Source organism: Fundulus heteroclitus, unplaced genomic scaffold (assembly GCF_011125445.2).
Source record: "Fundulus heteroclitus isolate FHET01 unplaced genomic scaffold, MU-UCD_Fhet_4.1 scaffold_36, whole genome shotgun sequence".
Lineage (NCBI taxonomy): Eukaryota > Metazoa > Chordata > Actinopteri > Cyprinodontiformes > Fundulidae > Fundulus > Fundulus heteroclitus.
The window spans coordinates 2749499-2766036 of record NW_023396770.1 but is presented as its reverse complement, the minus strand read 5'-3'; the positions used below and the strand labels follow the sequence as shown (position 1 = coordinate 2766036).

At 40.8% G+C, this 16538-nt stretch overlaps 1 protein-coding gene across 1 annotated transcript in view; it reads right to left on the bottom strand.

Annotated features, from left to right (window-relative positions):
- The window catches only part of asap2b (ArfGAP with SH3 domain, ankyrin repeat and PH domain 2b), a 48029-nt gene that overhangs the window by 13588 nt on the left and 17903 nt on the right, over nucleotides 1–16538 (bottom strand). Inside the window, exons 3-15 of the mRNA XM_036130418.1 lie at nucleotides 13489–13634; nucleotides 12285–12359; nucleotides 10936–10985; nucleotides 10598–10727; nucleotides 10105–10190; nucleotides 9882–9957; nucleotides 9697–9783; nucleotides 9347–9450; nucleotides 8827–8896; nucleotides 6355–6442; nucleotides 6221–6269; nucleotides 5977–6143; nucleotides 3040–3173 (exon numbers count right to left, since the gene is read on the bottom strand). Of these exons, the coding sequence (XP_035986311.1) occupies nucleotides 3040–3173; nucleotides 5977–6143; nucleotides 6221–6269; nucleotides 6355–6442; nucleotides 8827–8896; nucleotides 9347–9450; nucleotides 9697–9783; nucleotides 9882–9957; nucleotides 10105–10190; nucleotides 10598–10727; nucleotides 10936–10985; nucleotides 12285–12359; nucleotides 13489–13634 (1262 nt within the window). The remainder of the gene's footprint in view (nucleotides 1–3039; nucleotides 3174–5976; nucleotides 6144–6220; nucleotides 6270–6354; nucleotides 6443–8826; nucleotides 8897–9346; nucleotides 9451–9696; nucleotides 9784–9881; nucleotides 9958–10104; nucleotides 10191–10597; nucleotides 10728–10935; nucleotides 10986–12284; nucleotides 12360–13488; nucleotides 13635–16538) is intronic.

Here is a 16538-nt window from a genome sequence, read left to right as displayed (position 1 = left end):
TGCATTTGCATGAAAACATCCTCCTAATCTTTTGGAATGAAATTGCTGATCATCTTTCAGATTCTTACTGGATTATTTGTATTTTTATGTACATGTAGTTGTAGAAAACATGATTTCCTCATTTCTTGAGAACCAACTGAATCTTGTGAGAGCTTTCTTTTTTTTTTTTGTCAAAGAAAATGTTTCAGATAATCAAAAAAATATCTCAAACATATTAAATATAAAAATAGGATGACATTAAATATGATTTCATCTAACGAGAGACGAAAAGCTTCCAGACCAACCTGACCTTGATGGAAAGTGATTATCTGTCTTGCCTCTTTGTTGAACATGTTTATTCAGACAACTAGGCTAAATTTTACAAGCCACACCGTGGACTAATTAAATTAAGACACGTTAAATCAAGAAATCACTTAAACAGAACCTGACAACATGAAATAGTTTAGAAGATCTCAAACACTAACCCATCTTACTCTGATTTAACGTAACTCAAGAACAGATGAGAAACAAAGTCACTGACAGCTATCAATCTAGAAAGGGACACAAAGACATTTCTCAGGCTTTGGGATTCCAGAGAACTGTTGTCCCCACATGGAGGAGCGGAGAACCTTCCCAGGAGAGGCTGGCCGACCCAAATTACTCCAGGAGCTCATTAACGACTCATCCAGGAGGTCCCAGAAGAACCCAGAACATCTGAAGCTCTGCAGGCCTCACTGTCTCAGTTAAGGTCAGGATTCATCAAGAAAAGAATTGACAAAAATGGCTTCCATGGAAGAGTTTCAAGGCAGAACCACTGCTGACCCAAAAGAACACAAAGACCCGTCAAATATTTACCAAAAAGCACCGTGACGATCTTCAGGACTTCTGGGAAAATATTCTGTGAACTGTTGAGACCAAAGTGGACCTTTTTGGACATTGTGCGTCCTGTTTGTCCATTACATCCAACCTTAACCCGAGTCCATCTTTCAGGAAAATAATATTAAACAAAGAGTCAAACAGGGTGGTTGTAGTGTGATGATCTGCTGCTTCAAGACATGGTTGGCTTGTCGAAACTGATGAAACCACCCTACCACGCCCCTTTTATTTATAAAGAACTTTAAAATACCAAAGGTCATTTAGATGGTGATCTAGGGACAGTAATGAGCTGCTGGTTGGAAGACCTGAGGGGGCAGCAGCTCAAAGGTTGGGGGGGGGAGTGGCAAACCATTAAGAGAGTTAAAAGCAAATAAGAGAACTTTGAAACTTTAAATCCTGACAGAGAAGACAGATTCAAGTTCTAACCTAAAGCTAAAACCAGTGTTGTAGGACTCGAGTCCGAGACTTGAACTCGAGTCCGAGTCATTAGCTAAATTTAGAGACTCGTGACTTGACTTGGACTTGAGCACTGATGACTCGAACTTGGACTCCTACATTCAGATCATTTTGACTCGGAAATTGAGAAAAAGACTCGACTTTTTTTTTATATCATTAGGCTATAATTTTAATATGTCATTAGAATATTATTTGGTGTATGATTTTAATATCTAAATGCCGTACCGCGCACGTGACGTCACCATCTCATGAGCAACGCCCCTTGCCGCTAAGGTTGGGCAAACAGTGTGAGAGCGCACGTAGCAGCCAGCCATTACACATGCAACAGATACAACTACATGACCGACTTTACAGCTGTTAAACTTTCACAAAAGGACGTCCAGGCGCCCGGTTTACTGGTAGAACTGTGGAACAACATACCAACGTTCAGTTCAAACGATGGATTGAGTGTCGAGGTCTTAGAAAGACTGGAAAACGGGCCGAGTTGATAGGAAGGTAAGTCGATATTTTTATTCTGCTCAGCGTTCATGGCGTCATCGGCCGTTTTATTTTTCTGTTTGTAGTCACCGTCCAGGAATCGGTATAAATTGTCCGGCCTGCCGAACAATTTAGTCCGGTCCGGTGGCCAAATGCATTATCATTATCCAACGGCTATATCTCCTCGCTGCATCGACCGATCCACACCAGATTTGTTGTGAGTCATGGGGGAACGCTGCCGAACGCGTTTGTGGGAATCGCCCGGTGGACGGGCGAGGAAAATGAGTGACAGCATCTGCGGTGGCGGGCGGCCGGCGGTGTGCGAACCCCTGGTGGCCAATAGGCCAGAGTGCGCTTGGCTGCGAGGGCCGATCGACGCCGCTTGCGGCTTTAACATCCTTCATATGCGGCCTATCAGCGTACCTCGAGTCGCTGTTGCGCGTTCCATAACAACAATGTTTAAAAACCACGGTTAGGAGACGTCTTAGACTTGGAAAAAGCAGTCGTTTTACCGAGTAAAACCAAGGGTAACTACAGCGAAAGAGTTATTAGTGCAATGGAATGTTACTGCTTCATGTCATACATCACACGTCACGGCAAGTTCCTACAACGAACTTGGATCAATAGTGACTCAACTCGGACTTGACTCGACTCGGATTTCTTTTTTAATGACTTGGACTTGACTCGGACTTGAACACTGGTGACTCGATCCTGGACTCGAGGCATAGTGACTTGACTACAACACTGGTTAAAACACATTTGGGTTGTGCAACAGGACAATGATTCAGAAGAGACCAGAAAGGCCACCTCTGATTGGTCAAACAAGGGCCAAGTGAAGACTGACAGAGGTCCAATCTGTTGACCATAAATAGGACGTTCGTTCTGGGAAAACCTGAATTAAAATAATTCAGCAAAGCAGATTGGGTCAAAGCTCCTCAACAGTGATCTTAAAGACTCAGAACCAGTAGATGTAAACCGTTTCTGCCAAGGATGGAACAACCAGGGATTAGATGTAGGATGAACACAGGGTCAGGTTGATAAGGATAGCTGTTTTTCAGCTTTATGAGAACAAAAATGAAATATTTTTTGGTCAGTTGTTCTCTATTTATCAACACAACATTGGTTCTTCCTTTGCATTTAAATGCCTTTTCATCCCTGACTGAGTCGCACGTCGGAGTTATAAAAACGAAAAACCGTTTCATGTGAAAAACCGTTGAGAAAAGTTAAACAAATCACATGAAAAAGACTCACCAGCAGCTCAGATGTCCCCAAAACATCCAGCTCCAGACTTTGGATCCTGGAGTAATGAACCCCCATCTCCCGGTGGATCCCTGAGCACTCGATACAGATCAGGACCCCGAGGTTGGTGGAGAGCCACGTGGGACCTGCATTAAGGATGAGGAGGACAAGTCTGGTTGAAACCTGGTGAAGATTCACTGTAACATGGATCAAATCTGCAGGTGGGTTCATTACTAATGCACGCGTTTCATTGCAATTTTTATTGGAGATGTACAGTAATAATTACTTTGCGGCAGAACAAAAAAGACTAAGATCTTACAGTTTCATAAACATAGCAAGTACAGGGACACCTCTATGAACGAGAATATCATTGAAGAGTTTAAGTGTTTGACGACCACGACAAACAGCTGAAGAATGAACATCTGATGAGATTTCATATCAGACTTCTAGCAATCTGAGGGCATTTTTTTCCTTAAACTCTTGAGTTATACAGGTGCTTTCCTTGGAACAAAGAAGAGTTTTAGTTATTTACTACCTTGAAGTTGCTTATTTTGGGTTTATTAGGTGAAGAATGCTTTTAGATCAGTTCTCATACTTTTTATCTGAATTAGTTTTACATAATGATAAGATCATTATAGTGGGGGATCTTAGCATTCCATAATGTAACCTTTAATGCAGTTCTGGACTCAATGGGCTCAAAATATATGCAGTGCTACCCATTTTTGTCTTCATACTTGTGCTGACATCTGGCTTTGATTATGAAGGAATAAGAGTATTTCATCATAATCCTGATGATTTTTTAATAAAGTTTGAGTTTAATTAAACCAAGTTATCCACCCTTAAAAAGCATTCTTATAGTAGATCATAAATAATTATTATTGAATTATCATTGAAGAGAAAATGGTGCTCTACACATCTAGAGGAACCCTATCTACTCTGGAAAAACGGTCTACTGTTTTATAAAAAGACGCTTCGCAAAGTAATAGCAGCGTATTATTCATCACTAAAGACTGAAAATAGTCGGCCAATTTTTAAAGCCTGAGAGACGGCACACGTAACGATAAAAATAAAAAAAAATCATAGCCAGAACAGGTTTCCTCTTTCAGTGTGTGATGTCCGGTCAGATGACAAGCACCACACATGAACAGATTTTACTCACGATCGTTTAGATATCAGACGGGAAATCTTGCGAAACTTCTCAAGATCAAATGTGAGTTCAGAGTAAATAAACATGGACGACGAGGAAGATTAATGGCAATAGTTTGTAAACTAATTGTAACAGAGAAAAAGCATTACAAAAATAAAAGGCAGTGGTCAGATGAGTGGAGACAGCCTGAACAGGGGGGCTCTATGTTTGGTCCTGTGAGCTGTTTTTTATTATCTAGGGGTTTCCCTCACGTCACTTTCTGATTGGCTACACGTCACAGTCTGCAGGCTGTGTTCTCAGGGGAACCCACACACGGTAGGATAATCTGGGCAAGACAATCCAACGTGTTGAATATCCCTTATTTGAGGTCAGAGCGGTGCCGATGTTCTACCAAGCGCACCAGATCACTCTCAACACAACACACATGGCAGAAATATCTCTTAAGATTATTTTAAGAGTCCGGCTGAGATCGGGGCCTTTCAGAAGGGGAAGATTGGGGCAAAATCCTGTTAAAAAATCCTGCCGTGTGAACCAGCCTTAATTTAGGAGAATAAGAATAATCCTAGTTTTCTTTTAGTTCAGTTGGCAAACGTACACAGAGCCATAGCTCTGTTGAGCCATCCATTCCCTTAGCTCTCAGCAGTAACGACTTGAAATGAAAGTCAGCAAGAGTTCTGATGAAAATCAACCAGAGGGATCATATTTCTCCAATTTTAGCTTCCCTTCATTGGCTTCCTGTTAAATCAAGAATATAATTTAAAATTCTCCTTCTAACGTATAAAGCCCTTAATAATCAAGCTCCATCATATATCAGAGCTCTGATTACCCCGTATGTTCCTAACAGAGCACTTCGCTCTCAGACTGCAGGTCTGCTGGTGGTTCCTAGAGTCTCTAAAAGTAGAATGGGAGGCAGATCCTTTAGCTATCAGGCTCCTCTCCTGTGGAACCAACTCCCAGTTTTGGTCCGTGAGGCAGACACCCCGTCTACTTTTAAGACTAATCTTAAAACTTTCCTTTGTGACAAAGCTTCTAGTCAGAGTGGCTCATGTTACCCTGAGCTACCTCTATAGTTATGCTGCTATAGGCTTATATAGCTCTGCTGAGATACTGCTGCCAAGAACTTCATGTCCTTCTTCTATAAAGGATGAAGTTGACCCTGCCTTTCAGTGTTTAACACTGCCTCTCTCCTGGACATAGCTATTTGCTGAGCTTGTATTGCAACTAACTGTATGTGCTCTCTTTCATCATACAGACCTGAAAACAGGCTCCGAGCTTATCTGCTTAGCTGTGTTTCTCTCCTACATGATGCCAATAAAGGAGCTTGTGCTGCAATTACAACGTCCCATTCTCTCACATTGAAAGTACTCCTAGATCAGTACTTCTCTTCTTCTGTGTGCATGCTCCGTCTTCTCTAACCCCAGATGGTCGAGGCAGATAGCCGATCACACGAAGTCTGGTTCTGCTTAAGTGTTTCTTCCTGTTAAATTTTGCACGGTCGCTACATGTATGCTCAGTATGAGGAACTTAAGTCAAAAACACAATGCAAACAACTGTCCACTCTGCCTACATGCTCGTCCAGGAGGAGTGAATGCCACAAGTCAATGATTCAGTGCAATCTGCTGAGCTTGGTTAGATGGAAAACATTTCAATCAATCTGTCTGGATGATCTACTTTATAAAGTGCCTTTGAGTGACATATGTTGTGAATTGGCCCTATATAAACTGAACTGAATATGACTAGTGACTGTAAGTCCAGCAGGTGTATGTAAAGCAGCAGTATTAGCTGGAGGTATGAGGACTCACTTGGGGCACCGCAATCACAGCAGCTGTCGTTGCCTTTCATCTTCTTCACCTCCGAGACGATGGCTTTGGTCAGCTCCTGCACAATGTTGTTCTCTCCTTCACTCTGATCTCCTTTAAAGGCCATGTTCAGAGCCTCCTCCTTGCTGTTCTGCAGCACCGACACCCAGCTGAAACACACAGATTCATGTCAGAACAAACGGCAACGGCACTGCCAGCAACCAAGGCTTCCAGAATGAGAACTTACACTTGACACTCAGCCTCATCCTCGGCCTGGAAGTGGTAGGTTCTGTCATCTGGAAGAGAGAAAGAAACAGGTTTAGATGAAAACACGGTTATTACATTGATTCAATATGTGGAAAAAATGCGTCTGCAGCATACGTGAAAACAGATCGAAGCTCTTCCTCTCCTCAGGATTACTCTTCACCTGGCAGGTGAGCAGGTTGAGCTTGGCAGGAGGTTTGTTGGGCTTTTGAACAACAAGTGGACAGATAGATGAGACAAGGGCATGACAAGACACCAGCCAAACTAAACTGGAATGATTTGCCACATTTAGAAGACATTTCCAAAACTATTTCAATCCGAAAGGGTACGTTTTTCCTGGTCCCTAGTTGATAAATGACTTAAAAATCTACTCTGACTAAACTAAATCTAGCAATCCAGATTTCCCCACGACTTTTTGCAGAAGCCATTTGGAGCCATTTAGAGGATTACACTGAAACATGACAAATTAACACAGCACATATTAGGCTTATGGACTCTCATGTTTGCAATTTTGCAATGACCCAATAACTTTGTGAGGTCAGTGAAGCAGTGAAGATGTGACACAACTAAACCAATAAATGCTTTATAAAAAATTTGGTAACTCAGGTCTTAACAGGTTTTAACACTAAACAGGAACATTTATGCTCCTCAGATAATGACCAGAGGTTCTCTCACTTTCATGTTGCACCAGTTAAAGTGGACCTGAAGTCCAGTGTCGGTCCAGATGTATGACCACAACATCCAGCAGTTTGCTGACTTTTACTCCAGAGCCATCACCTCATTGCTCTGCTGTATCTCTTCAAGATAACATGATGGGTTCTTAAAGTCAAGGAGGAACTGATAGATTCTTCTTAGGATTAAATATCAAGAACCATAATCTTTTTTTTTTATCTAATCAATTTATCTAAACCTTTTAATAACTGCCAAACCAGGTACTTGAATCTCAACATTAAGAATATTGTTACATGGTATATGGTAACTAGCCTGTTATCATGAACCACGTTAGGTTGTGGTTCCATGAAGATCTTATAATCAGTTTAACATGATTGCAATTTGTGTCCAACAGCATGCACTGCTGTGTAAGAGTGAATCAAGAGTTAGCATGCCAACAAAAATAGCCCCTTAGCTTAGTGTTAGCCTGCTAGCTTTTCAATGCTAGCATTTAAGGTTCCTACATGTTTTCCATTCAAATATCCAGACTTTTCCAGACTCTAAGTTTACAGAGTTCTCAGTGCTTTCCAGGTAGTTTTTAAAGAAGAAATACAAAAATTTACAATCAACATATCACTGATATTTCTACAGTGGTCAGGATTTAAATATGGACACTGGAAAAATCAACGGGTGGGTGAATGATGTTATATCAGTTTTTTGATTGATTTGGAAGAAACAAAATAATAGTGAGATAAAGAAGCAAACGCAGCGAAACAAATAAGCATAGATAAACAAATCCTCAAGATGTTCTATCTGCCCATTATGCTAATACCATACTAATGAAAATAGCCCCTTAGGTTAGTATTGACCTGCTAAATTCTTTATGCTAGCATTGAAGGCTCCCACTTGTTTTTCATTCAAATATCCAGAGTTCTCAGTTCCTTCTAGGTAGATTTCATAGAAAAGGATTATATGACTGATATTTATGAAGTGGTCAGAATTTAAATATGGATGCTGGAAAAACCAAAGACGGGATGGACTAATAAAGTAATGAATAAATGAATGGATGGATCTTTTAGTCAGTGTAACAGTAAAAACAAAAAAGATGGGGAAAAACAGTTTTTGTACCTAACTTGCATTTAAAATACTTTGAATTCCACAGCTTGTTTAAACCCAGGCTGTAATTAGAGCTGCTAGCACTAAATACTAATGCTCTAACTTCATTTTAAAAACTAACTTGTTCAGATAAAACTATTTTATGTTATTTACGGTGTTTCTTCTTGAATTTGAGTGTAGATTGAAGAAAATGAAGAAAAAAAAATATTTTGGCTAAAGCTGCTGACATAAAAGTGTCTAAAGGTAAAATATTTTATCCTTACGGTCAGTTCGAAGAACTGGTATGAAAACCTTTTTGCCGGCATGCAGTTTTTGTAAAATGTATATTGAAAAAAATACATATACAAAATGTTGGTTGTCTTCTCTTTGGTCACCCCTGAATAAAAAATAAAATAAATATAAAAACCAAGCTTTTAGAACCAGGCTGAGGTAAAAAAAATATGAATGAATCTTCATTAAGTCCTCCCATCTCAAAACGTCCCTAATCAGTGTTGGATTTAAATCCAGACATTTCTTTTTCCCACCCTGTTCTCATTTATCCATTTCCTTATGCTTTTTCTTCTCCTCCTTTTTCTCCTCCTTTTCCGCTTGCTCTGTCCTGATTGGCCCCTTGACTCTTCATGTAAAAACTTAAAAATAAAAGAAGGAAGATGAAAAAGGAATAATAAATATAAAGTCAAATTAAAAGTGCTCTATCTTTTTTCCCCCATAGCAAATGAAGTTGATAAACCCATGGGGAGACCTCTGGTTGGACATGCAGGCTGGAGGGCGGGAGCTTGTCATGCAGGAGAACCAATGAGATGAGAGGATACTTCGTCTTACCGTGCCATGGGAGATGGTTAGGAAGCCATTCTTAACCGAACATTTTCTCTTCTGCCACACCTTCCTCAACCTGAGGAAACAAAAACAACCTTTAGAACCACGAACCAAAAAGCTCTAGGGCTTATTTATTGTGGCAGCAGTGAATGACATTTTAAAAGGGGGCCTACTAAAACCCCCCACAAAAAAAAAAAAACATATATTCATCTTCAAATAAAACAATATATACCAAGTGTTCATCCTGACAGTGTTTATTTTGTCCTTTTTGAGCCTGAAAATATTTCTTGCACCGGACGCAATCAGCAGATATTTCACATTCACAACACACAATCCTACAAATATACACTATTTTATGTTTTTATATTACATTAAATCCCCCCCAAAAACTAAAGTTTATGTTGTGATGTAACAAATGGAAAGGTTGTTTTTTTCTGATTCAAGCATGTTCTGGTAAAGTAACTTTGTCCACCATCTAGAACAGTGACTTTCCCGTTGGATTCTGGGACATGGAGTTCTCACTCACCCCTCACTTCTCTTGTAAAGGAATCCGCAGCGTTCAGTGCCGTGAGCTTTGTTTCCTTGGAGCTGATGAAGGTTGTAACCTGCGTTCTGCTTCGCCTGAAGGTCCTGAGGTTCAACCACAACTCCATCAACACCGTAAATATATATTTTAAACACCATATGTCTTTAAAAAAGGGCATATTTCCTCATATTTAAGTCTAGAATGCCACAAACACCCAGGTTTGGTTGTCTCCTGTGAGTACAAAGCTGCGAAAAGTGTGTCCCCTCTCGCAGATTTCTTCTTGTTTTTGTCCCACCTGAATCCTTCTGAGGTCAAACTTGATTTGTGTTGCGATAGAAAAGGTTTTTTACCTCCTTCTGGTCCGTCTGCAGCGACGTCTTTAGGACATCTCGGAGCTGGCTCAGCTGCTTCCTCTCTCCATCCTGAGTCTGTTTGATCTGGAGAGAAACAAACCATTTTCAGACCAACATTAAAAGTCGCATATGTGTGAACATAAAATAAAATTTTGAAAATATCTGAAACTGTGGTTCCTCACCGACGTCAGGGTTGTAGCCATCTGCTCTATGGACGGTTTCAGATTCTCCACAGTTTTAAGCCCATCCTGAAAAAAACTGCATTAACAGCAAACATTAAATAGTTAAATGATGTCCTTTTAAAGAAATACATGATCCTTTTTTAATTAATTAAAAATAAATTCATAAACAAAACAGGGAGGATCCTTTTTTAACGCTAGATTTTGCTTCCTGAGTCTCACATACTTGCACTGAGCGTGGAAGTACTTGATGAGGTTCTGGAGGAAGTCCACACCTTTCTTCTGCTTGATCTCGTTCACTTTTAGCAGGTACTGCAGCGAGGAAACGCACAGGTGAGAAAACTTCAGAAAGATTAAGAGGAATAAACAACTTTTAGAGCAGCCTTTGCAATCCAAAGAGCCACTTGTGGCCCCGGAGCTGCAGGTTGCAGAACCCTGATGTAGTGGAATATCACAGAACCGGGTTTTAGATGTGAAACACCAGGACCCGTATTCACAAAGACTAAAAGTAGCTCTTAGTGACGTCATTTTTTCCTCCTTAGTCAGCTTTTGGTTTATTATACTCAAAATGTTTCTTCAAAGTTAATTGTTTTTCTTTATGGCTCCACAGATTTGCCACCGAACAACAGGAACCAGTCCAGTGTACCCAGTGGTTCAGCACTCCTAAAAACAGGATGCTTGTGTTTTATTTTAGGTCATTGGTTAAGAAAACGACTGACCTCACACATCTGAAGCTGGAAAATTCGTCTTTCTTTCTCCATGTCTTCTGCGATTTCTCCTCCACTGAACTCTGTTCGAATCATGCCGTGCTGCTTGGCGTGTTCTCGTTTCTCCTTCTCAATCTTTGTTCTGCAAGAAATTTAGAATCAAACTAATCTCAAAGGTCTGACGAGTCAAACTCTGCCTTTTATCATTTAAATCATCGTCTTACAAGACAAAAAGAAAATTATTTTCAAATACAAATCATCAATTTTACTGTTTTATCTGCCTGTGGTGTCACCGTTTTTGTTTTTTTAGTGTATCTGGACTGATTTGACAGCAATATTGTTGTTCTTACAGTTTGGTCTCATAATCCTTCCAGGATTTATCAAACGACTTCTTCAGGTCCTGGAAAGAAAGCAGAGATGTCAGAAATGTCAAAACCACTAACCGGCACAGAAAGGACTTTGACCATCGAGTCACTCTGGAAGTATTTCCCTTTGATAACAAAAGTTCTTGCATAACAAGAGCAATGGAGTGGCTTTTATTAAATGTTTTCTGCTTAGCATAATTTCAGATTGAAATACGTAAAAACACAAATAAAAAGACAGAGAAAGGGGAATTTAGAGCTATAAAACATGGTTTGATGTTAAAGAAAAATTCAGAGGAGTGGTCAGAGACTAAATGTGTAAAGAAATCATTTAACTGATTAGAAAATGTTTCTCACAGAAATAACCAAAGGGGTTTCAACATTTCTTCTTCTGTAGAGCAGAAAATCATGAAAGCACTGAAGGCTGGGCATCTTTTATCCTGAAACGTCCATTAATACAATAAAAGCTAAAACTCTTCCCGGCTGCGTCCCTCTGCAGGGAGCAGGAACGGCAAAGCCTTCCTGAAACAGCTTCATTTGGAGCGTTTTACACACTGAAATGCAGATATTGAAGATAAATTAAAGTAAGAAAACCGCTAAAGTCTCTAGATCAGGCATGTTCAAAGTGTGACCCTCCCCCACTGCATTTCAAGAAAGATTTGGTGGCTAATGCAGATGGAAGATTTTAGATTTAATTACAGCAAAATTATTATAGAAAAGTTAAAATCCTACAATTTAAAAGGTTTAGTACAACACAAAGTATTCATCTTTTAATAAACACACGTTCTCTTTAATTTCATAGTGACATCTATCCAATGACATTTAATTACTCAAATGTAGACTTTGATGAATTAAAATCTGATTAATAAAATTGGCTGATTACAAAGAATAACTGACCCAAATACTGCTTTTATATTGCTAGACCAAAAGAGTAAAGTTTATTATTGTTAAAGAGTCAAATTAAATTATTCTAAATAATTGGCAAACTGGATGAATACAACAAAGGAGCAAAACCTTTTCTTAAATCCTGGATCTACAATGATTTACACATTTGTGTTTTCATTTCCTACAAACAAAATCTAATTTATTTAAAATGATCATGTGTTTTTAGAGCAGGTAAAAAATTCACATACATTTTTTTGTTTGTTTTAAAATAAAATTTAACTCATTCGGTCCTCTAGTTCCTTCGGTTTGACAGTTTTGGCCCATGTACCGAAAAGTTTGGACACCCCTGCTCTAGAGTCTGCAGGATGAGTAAATCATGCAGAGGTCAGAGCCACATGGAGGAGATTCATGGAGGTGTGCAGGTGGATAAAAACAGAGACAAAAACACGAACCCCTTTCACTCCCTTCAGGTCTCCTTTCAGCAGACTGTCCAACGGAAACGTGATGATGTTGTTCATGTTCTGCATCTGCACAAACAAAGAGACGTCTAAGCGCAGATCTCTAAAGAGCCGGCACCAGATAATCAGAGCCGAGCGTCTCGTTTAGGCAGAATTATCCACACAGACACACGGCGGCTGTGCAGCGCCGCAGGAGATGTGAGAAACATTTAATAAAGCACATTATTAAGATCCCCAAACATGGACCGCGGAACCAGTAGGGCCAGTAGGGCCGCGGCCCTACCTACTTTTGATGATCAAACATGTAAAATAATATATATAAATAAAATTAAATTATTCAATAACTATTTTTTCAAATGCACAGTAGTCTATGGCAGCAGCATCATTCTCCAATGAGAAAGCGATAAATCATCCCATCTAAAAATGTATTGGCTGATTGTGTCATGTGATGTAAACAAAAGTTTTCCCACCTCTGCGCTGCTTATGACCGCTACTTCGTTTGCTTCGTTAGCTTAGTTAGCTAGTTAGCTTTAAGGCTGTGTCCACTGCAAGTGCTGAGAGGTGTTTCTCGTCCCTCCGTCGTATCAAGACTTATCTAAGATCAACAATGACCCAGAAAAGACTAAATAGCTTGATGTGCGCCCACACACACAGGGATCTTTTGACCATAGTGGATGCTTGGAGGATAGCCAGGGACTTCATCCAGCATAATGACAGACAGAGACATTTTTTCGGGAATATTTAGAGCAGGGGTGAGTTTGACTTTTCTTTTTAAAGTGTTTTTATTCTGTAAATATTGTGTTAGCTGTAATATAATGATTGTAAGTGGAAATAAATCCGGGGCGTGTGTGCTGGAACGTCAGAAAAAAAGTTAAATAAAAATTCGGTGCCGATTTTAATTATAACATGGCAGACACATTTATCATGCTCAGGGACCACAGCCTATGAGAAAGCAATAAATTCTGGTGTCTAAAAATGGATTGGCTTGTCTTGTGTCATGTGACGCAAATCAGTTGCGTGATCAAGGGGATGCTGGTGTTTTATGTGTATGCGGGCGCGTGCGTATGTGATGGGTAGTGGTATTGAGTATTGCCTGATGGGCCCGACCAATTTGAAATGCGTTCCGCGGTCCATGTCCCCGAACTACGACCAAACCCGCTTTAGGGTGAGTAAAGCGTCCAGGCGGGTCCAGGCTTACCAGGTTCTTGAAGAGCGCGCCCAGCTCTTTGGTGAACACGGCGAACTTGAGGAAGGCGGCACCGAGCTCGCCGTCCACATCGGTCATGTGGCTGGCGCCGAACTTCTCCATGGACTGGGCGTACTGCTCCTCGTTCTCCACGTGAGCTGCAACACAGGAACCAGAATGAAAACCAGGCGCCGGGTCACACTGGGAAGCTTTTCACGGGTCCAGCAGGTTTGGGTAACCTGGAGACATCCGCTGCTGTGATCAGATCAGACGTTTACAGCAGCCAAAGGGAACTCAAGCAAAATGCATTTTTAAAAGGTAAAATCCGAAAAAAAGATTGTAATTATTATTATTATTTTTTTTTAGCAAATTAAGCTTTATTTTATTTCATATGCATGAAAAATGTGAAGAGACAAATGTTTTCAGCAGAAGAAAGGTAAAGCAAACAACGAAGAATAAACAACTCATGGCAAGCACAGGTACTTATTGACAAGCTGCATTCGTATTATACTCGGTATAAAAAGTAGAAAAAATATGCTTGCCTGATTTCTTCTGCGTCATAACAAGGCTTCCTGTGTAATATAAAGCTTTCATTTTGAAATCAACTTTTACTTTGATGTAGTCGGCTGATGGTTTATTCATTTGTAGAGTGTAATTAGTGGGAGTTTTTTAGTTTTATTGCAATTGATGAAAGATTATTAAAAATTATTGTAAATCACTTTATCAGCCCATCAACAGACTAAGCAAAAGAAATTTTTAGATTTTTAAATGATGTGAAGATCAACAATCATCTTCGCAAATTTACCTCTTTAAAAAGCGTCAAGTCTGCAAATTCTTTTGGGCTCAATAGAGAATTTAGTCTATTCTCAGATTCACCTTTTCACATAAAACTCTGGCTGTATTTAGCCAAGTACAATATATGGAATAAAAGCAGGTTTGGTTGTCTGCTATGGAGTAAAAGTCACTGCATCTGCTCCTTTTTACTTTGAAAGTCAGGAAAATGCACAACACAGAGATATTAAAGGACAAATACCTTTGTTGTCTTTAATAATTTTGCCTTGATTAGAGATAAAAAAAAAAAAGCCTCCATCGGCATCAAGCACCTGTGCTGGTCGGCTAGAATTACATCATGCTAGACTTGGGATGGGGGCCGCAAACGGACCCCAGTCTGAACTTTGGGCCCCTGACCTACAATGTCTGTTACTAATATAATACCCCAACAACAACACAACAAACTTCTGTGCTTTCTGTGTCTCTGCTCTGTCTTCTCTAAGCCCCAGTGGGTGGAGGCAGATGAGCGTTCACACTGAGCCTGGTTCTGGTTCTGCTGGAGGTTCTCCTCCCTGTTAAAGGGGAGTTTTCCTCTCCACTGTCGCTTCATGCATGCTCAGTATGAGGGATTGCTGCAAAGCCATCAACAATGCAGACGACTGTCCACTGTGGCTCTACGCTCTTTCAGGAGGAGTGAATGCTGCTTGGAGAGACTTGATGCAACCTGCTGGGTTTCCTTAGAGAGGAAACTTTCTCACCAACCTGGAGGATCTGATGGAGATGACTTTGGAAAGAACCTTGAAATGACGTGTATGATGAATTGGAGCTATAAAAATAAAACTAAAATGAACACAAAGCAAAGAGGAAGGAAGGCGTGGTGTGGATTTCTCTGGCTGCAGGTTCTAGGTGGTTCTGCTGCTGGAAGGTGGACCTCCACCCCAGACTCCAACAGTTTTCCTTCCAGAACTGTTCTGGATTCAGCTCCATCCATCTTCCCTGTCCCCGCTGAAGAAAAGCTTCCCCACAGCACCATGCTGCCACCGCCCTGTTTCAACGTGGAGATGCTGTGTTGAAGGATTGTCCCGGTTCTAAAACTTCAAACTCGATGCCGTTTTCCATATTCCGGGAACTTTTTTTTGTCTTAATAAAGTCAAATATAGCAAAATGCTACCACTAACATGTTTTAAGATGTTTTCTGTGCAGAGTGCAAAGAGCTTATTCTGGCCATGTTTCTGTTCACAAAGGCCGGATTTAAGGAGTATCTGTATTAACGATTCCACCTGAGCTGTGGATCTCTGCAGCTCCTCCAGAGCCACCATGGTCCTCCTGCTTCTCTGATCAATGCTCTCCTGGTCCAGCCTGTCAGTCCAGGTGGACGTCCATGTCCTGGTAGGTCTGCAGGAGGTCCATCCTCTCTCCAGGTCCACATGATGATCAGAACTCTGGGAGGTTCTGTAGAACCTGACCTGCTGGAAACTGGACCAGAACTTCCTCCCTGACCTGCTGGGTTCCCTGGTCACCATGATGCTGGATGTTCTGAAAAACCTCTGAGGCCAGAACCAGAACAGCTGGACCCTGCCTATGCTCGCTCGTTAGGATGATTGATTGAACTGGTTTTCATTATTTATGAATAAAGACAAATAACGAACAGAGGAAATAAATGTTTTCCCATGCGGCTTGAAATAAATCAAAATATGAAGCTTTGAGGGAAACATGTTCAGCTGCTCAGGTGAGTCTAAAGAAGATCTGGTTTCAAAAGGAGCCGAACATGAGAGGACAACGTTTCAACAGAGAAACTTATAAAAAAAAATAAAACTTTCTGATTCTTCAGGCATCCAGAGGAGTTCACCAGGAGAACATCTGGAGGGTCCGTTCATCGTGAAACCTCTAATCTGCCGGTTCCCTGACAGAAGAGCTGAAACGTGTTCAGGCGCCGTGTTTGGCGGTGAGCTGGACTCCCTGGTGTGTGCGACGGGATTCCTTCCTCTGCCGTCGGCGTGCCGCGACAGGAAGCAGTATGAGAGGAATGCTGGGAGGTGAGACTCCACCTGCCTGGACTCGGCTGCAGACAAATCTAACGCACCCGCAGCTGCGAGCGGATCATTCGCAGCGTTTCCTCAACCAGCCGACTACAAGAGATCGGACAAATTCATCGCTTCCCAAGTCGCAGGAAAGACTCGAATCCGAGCGACGAGCCCGAGTCCCGAGTTATTAACAGGTCACAATGAGCTATACACACAAAACATTAAAAACATAAATTAATATCAAGTCAAATGTTCAAGTTAAAGTTT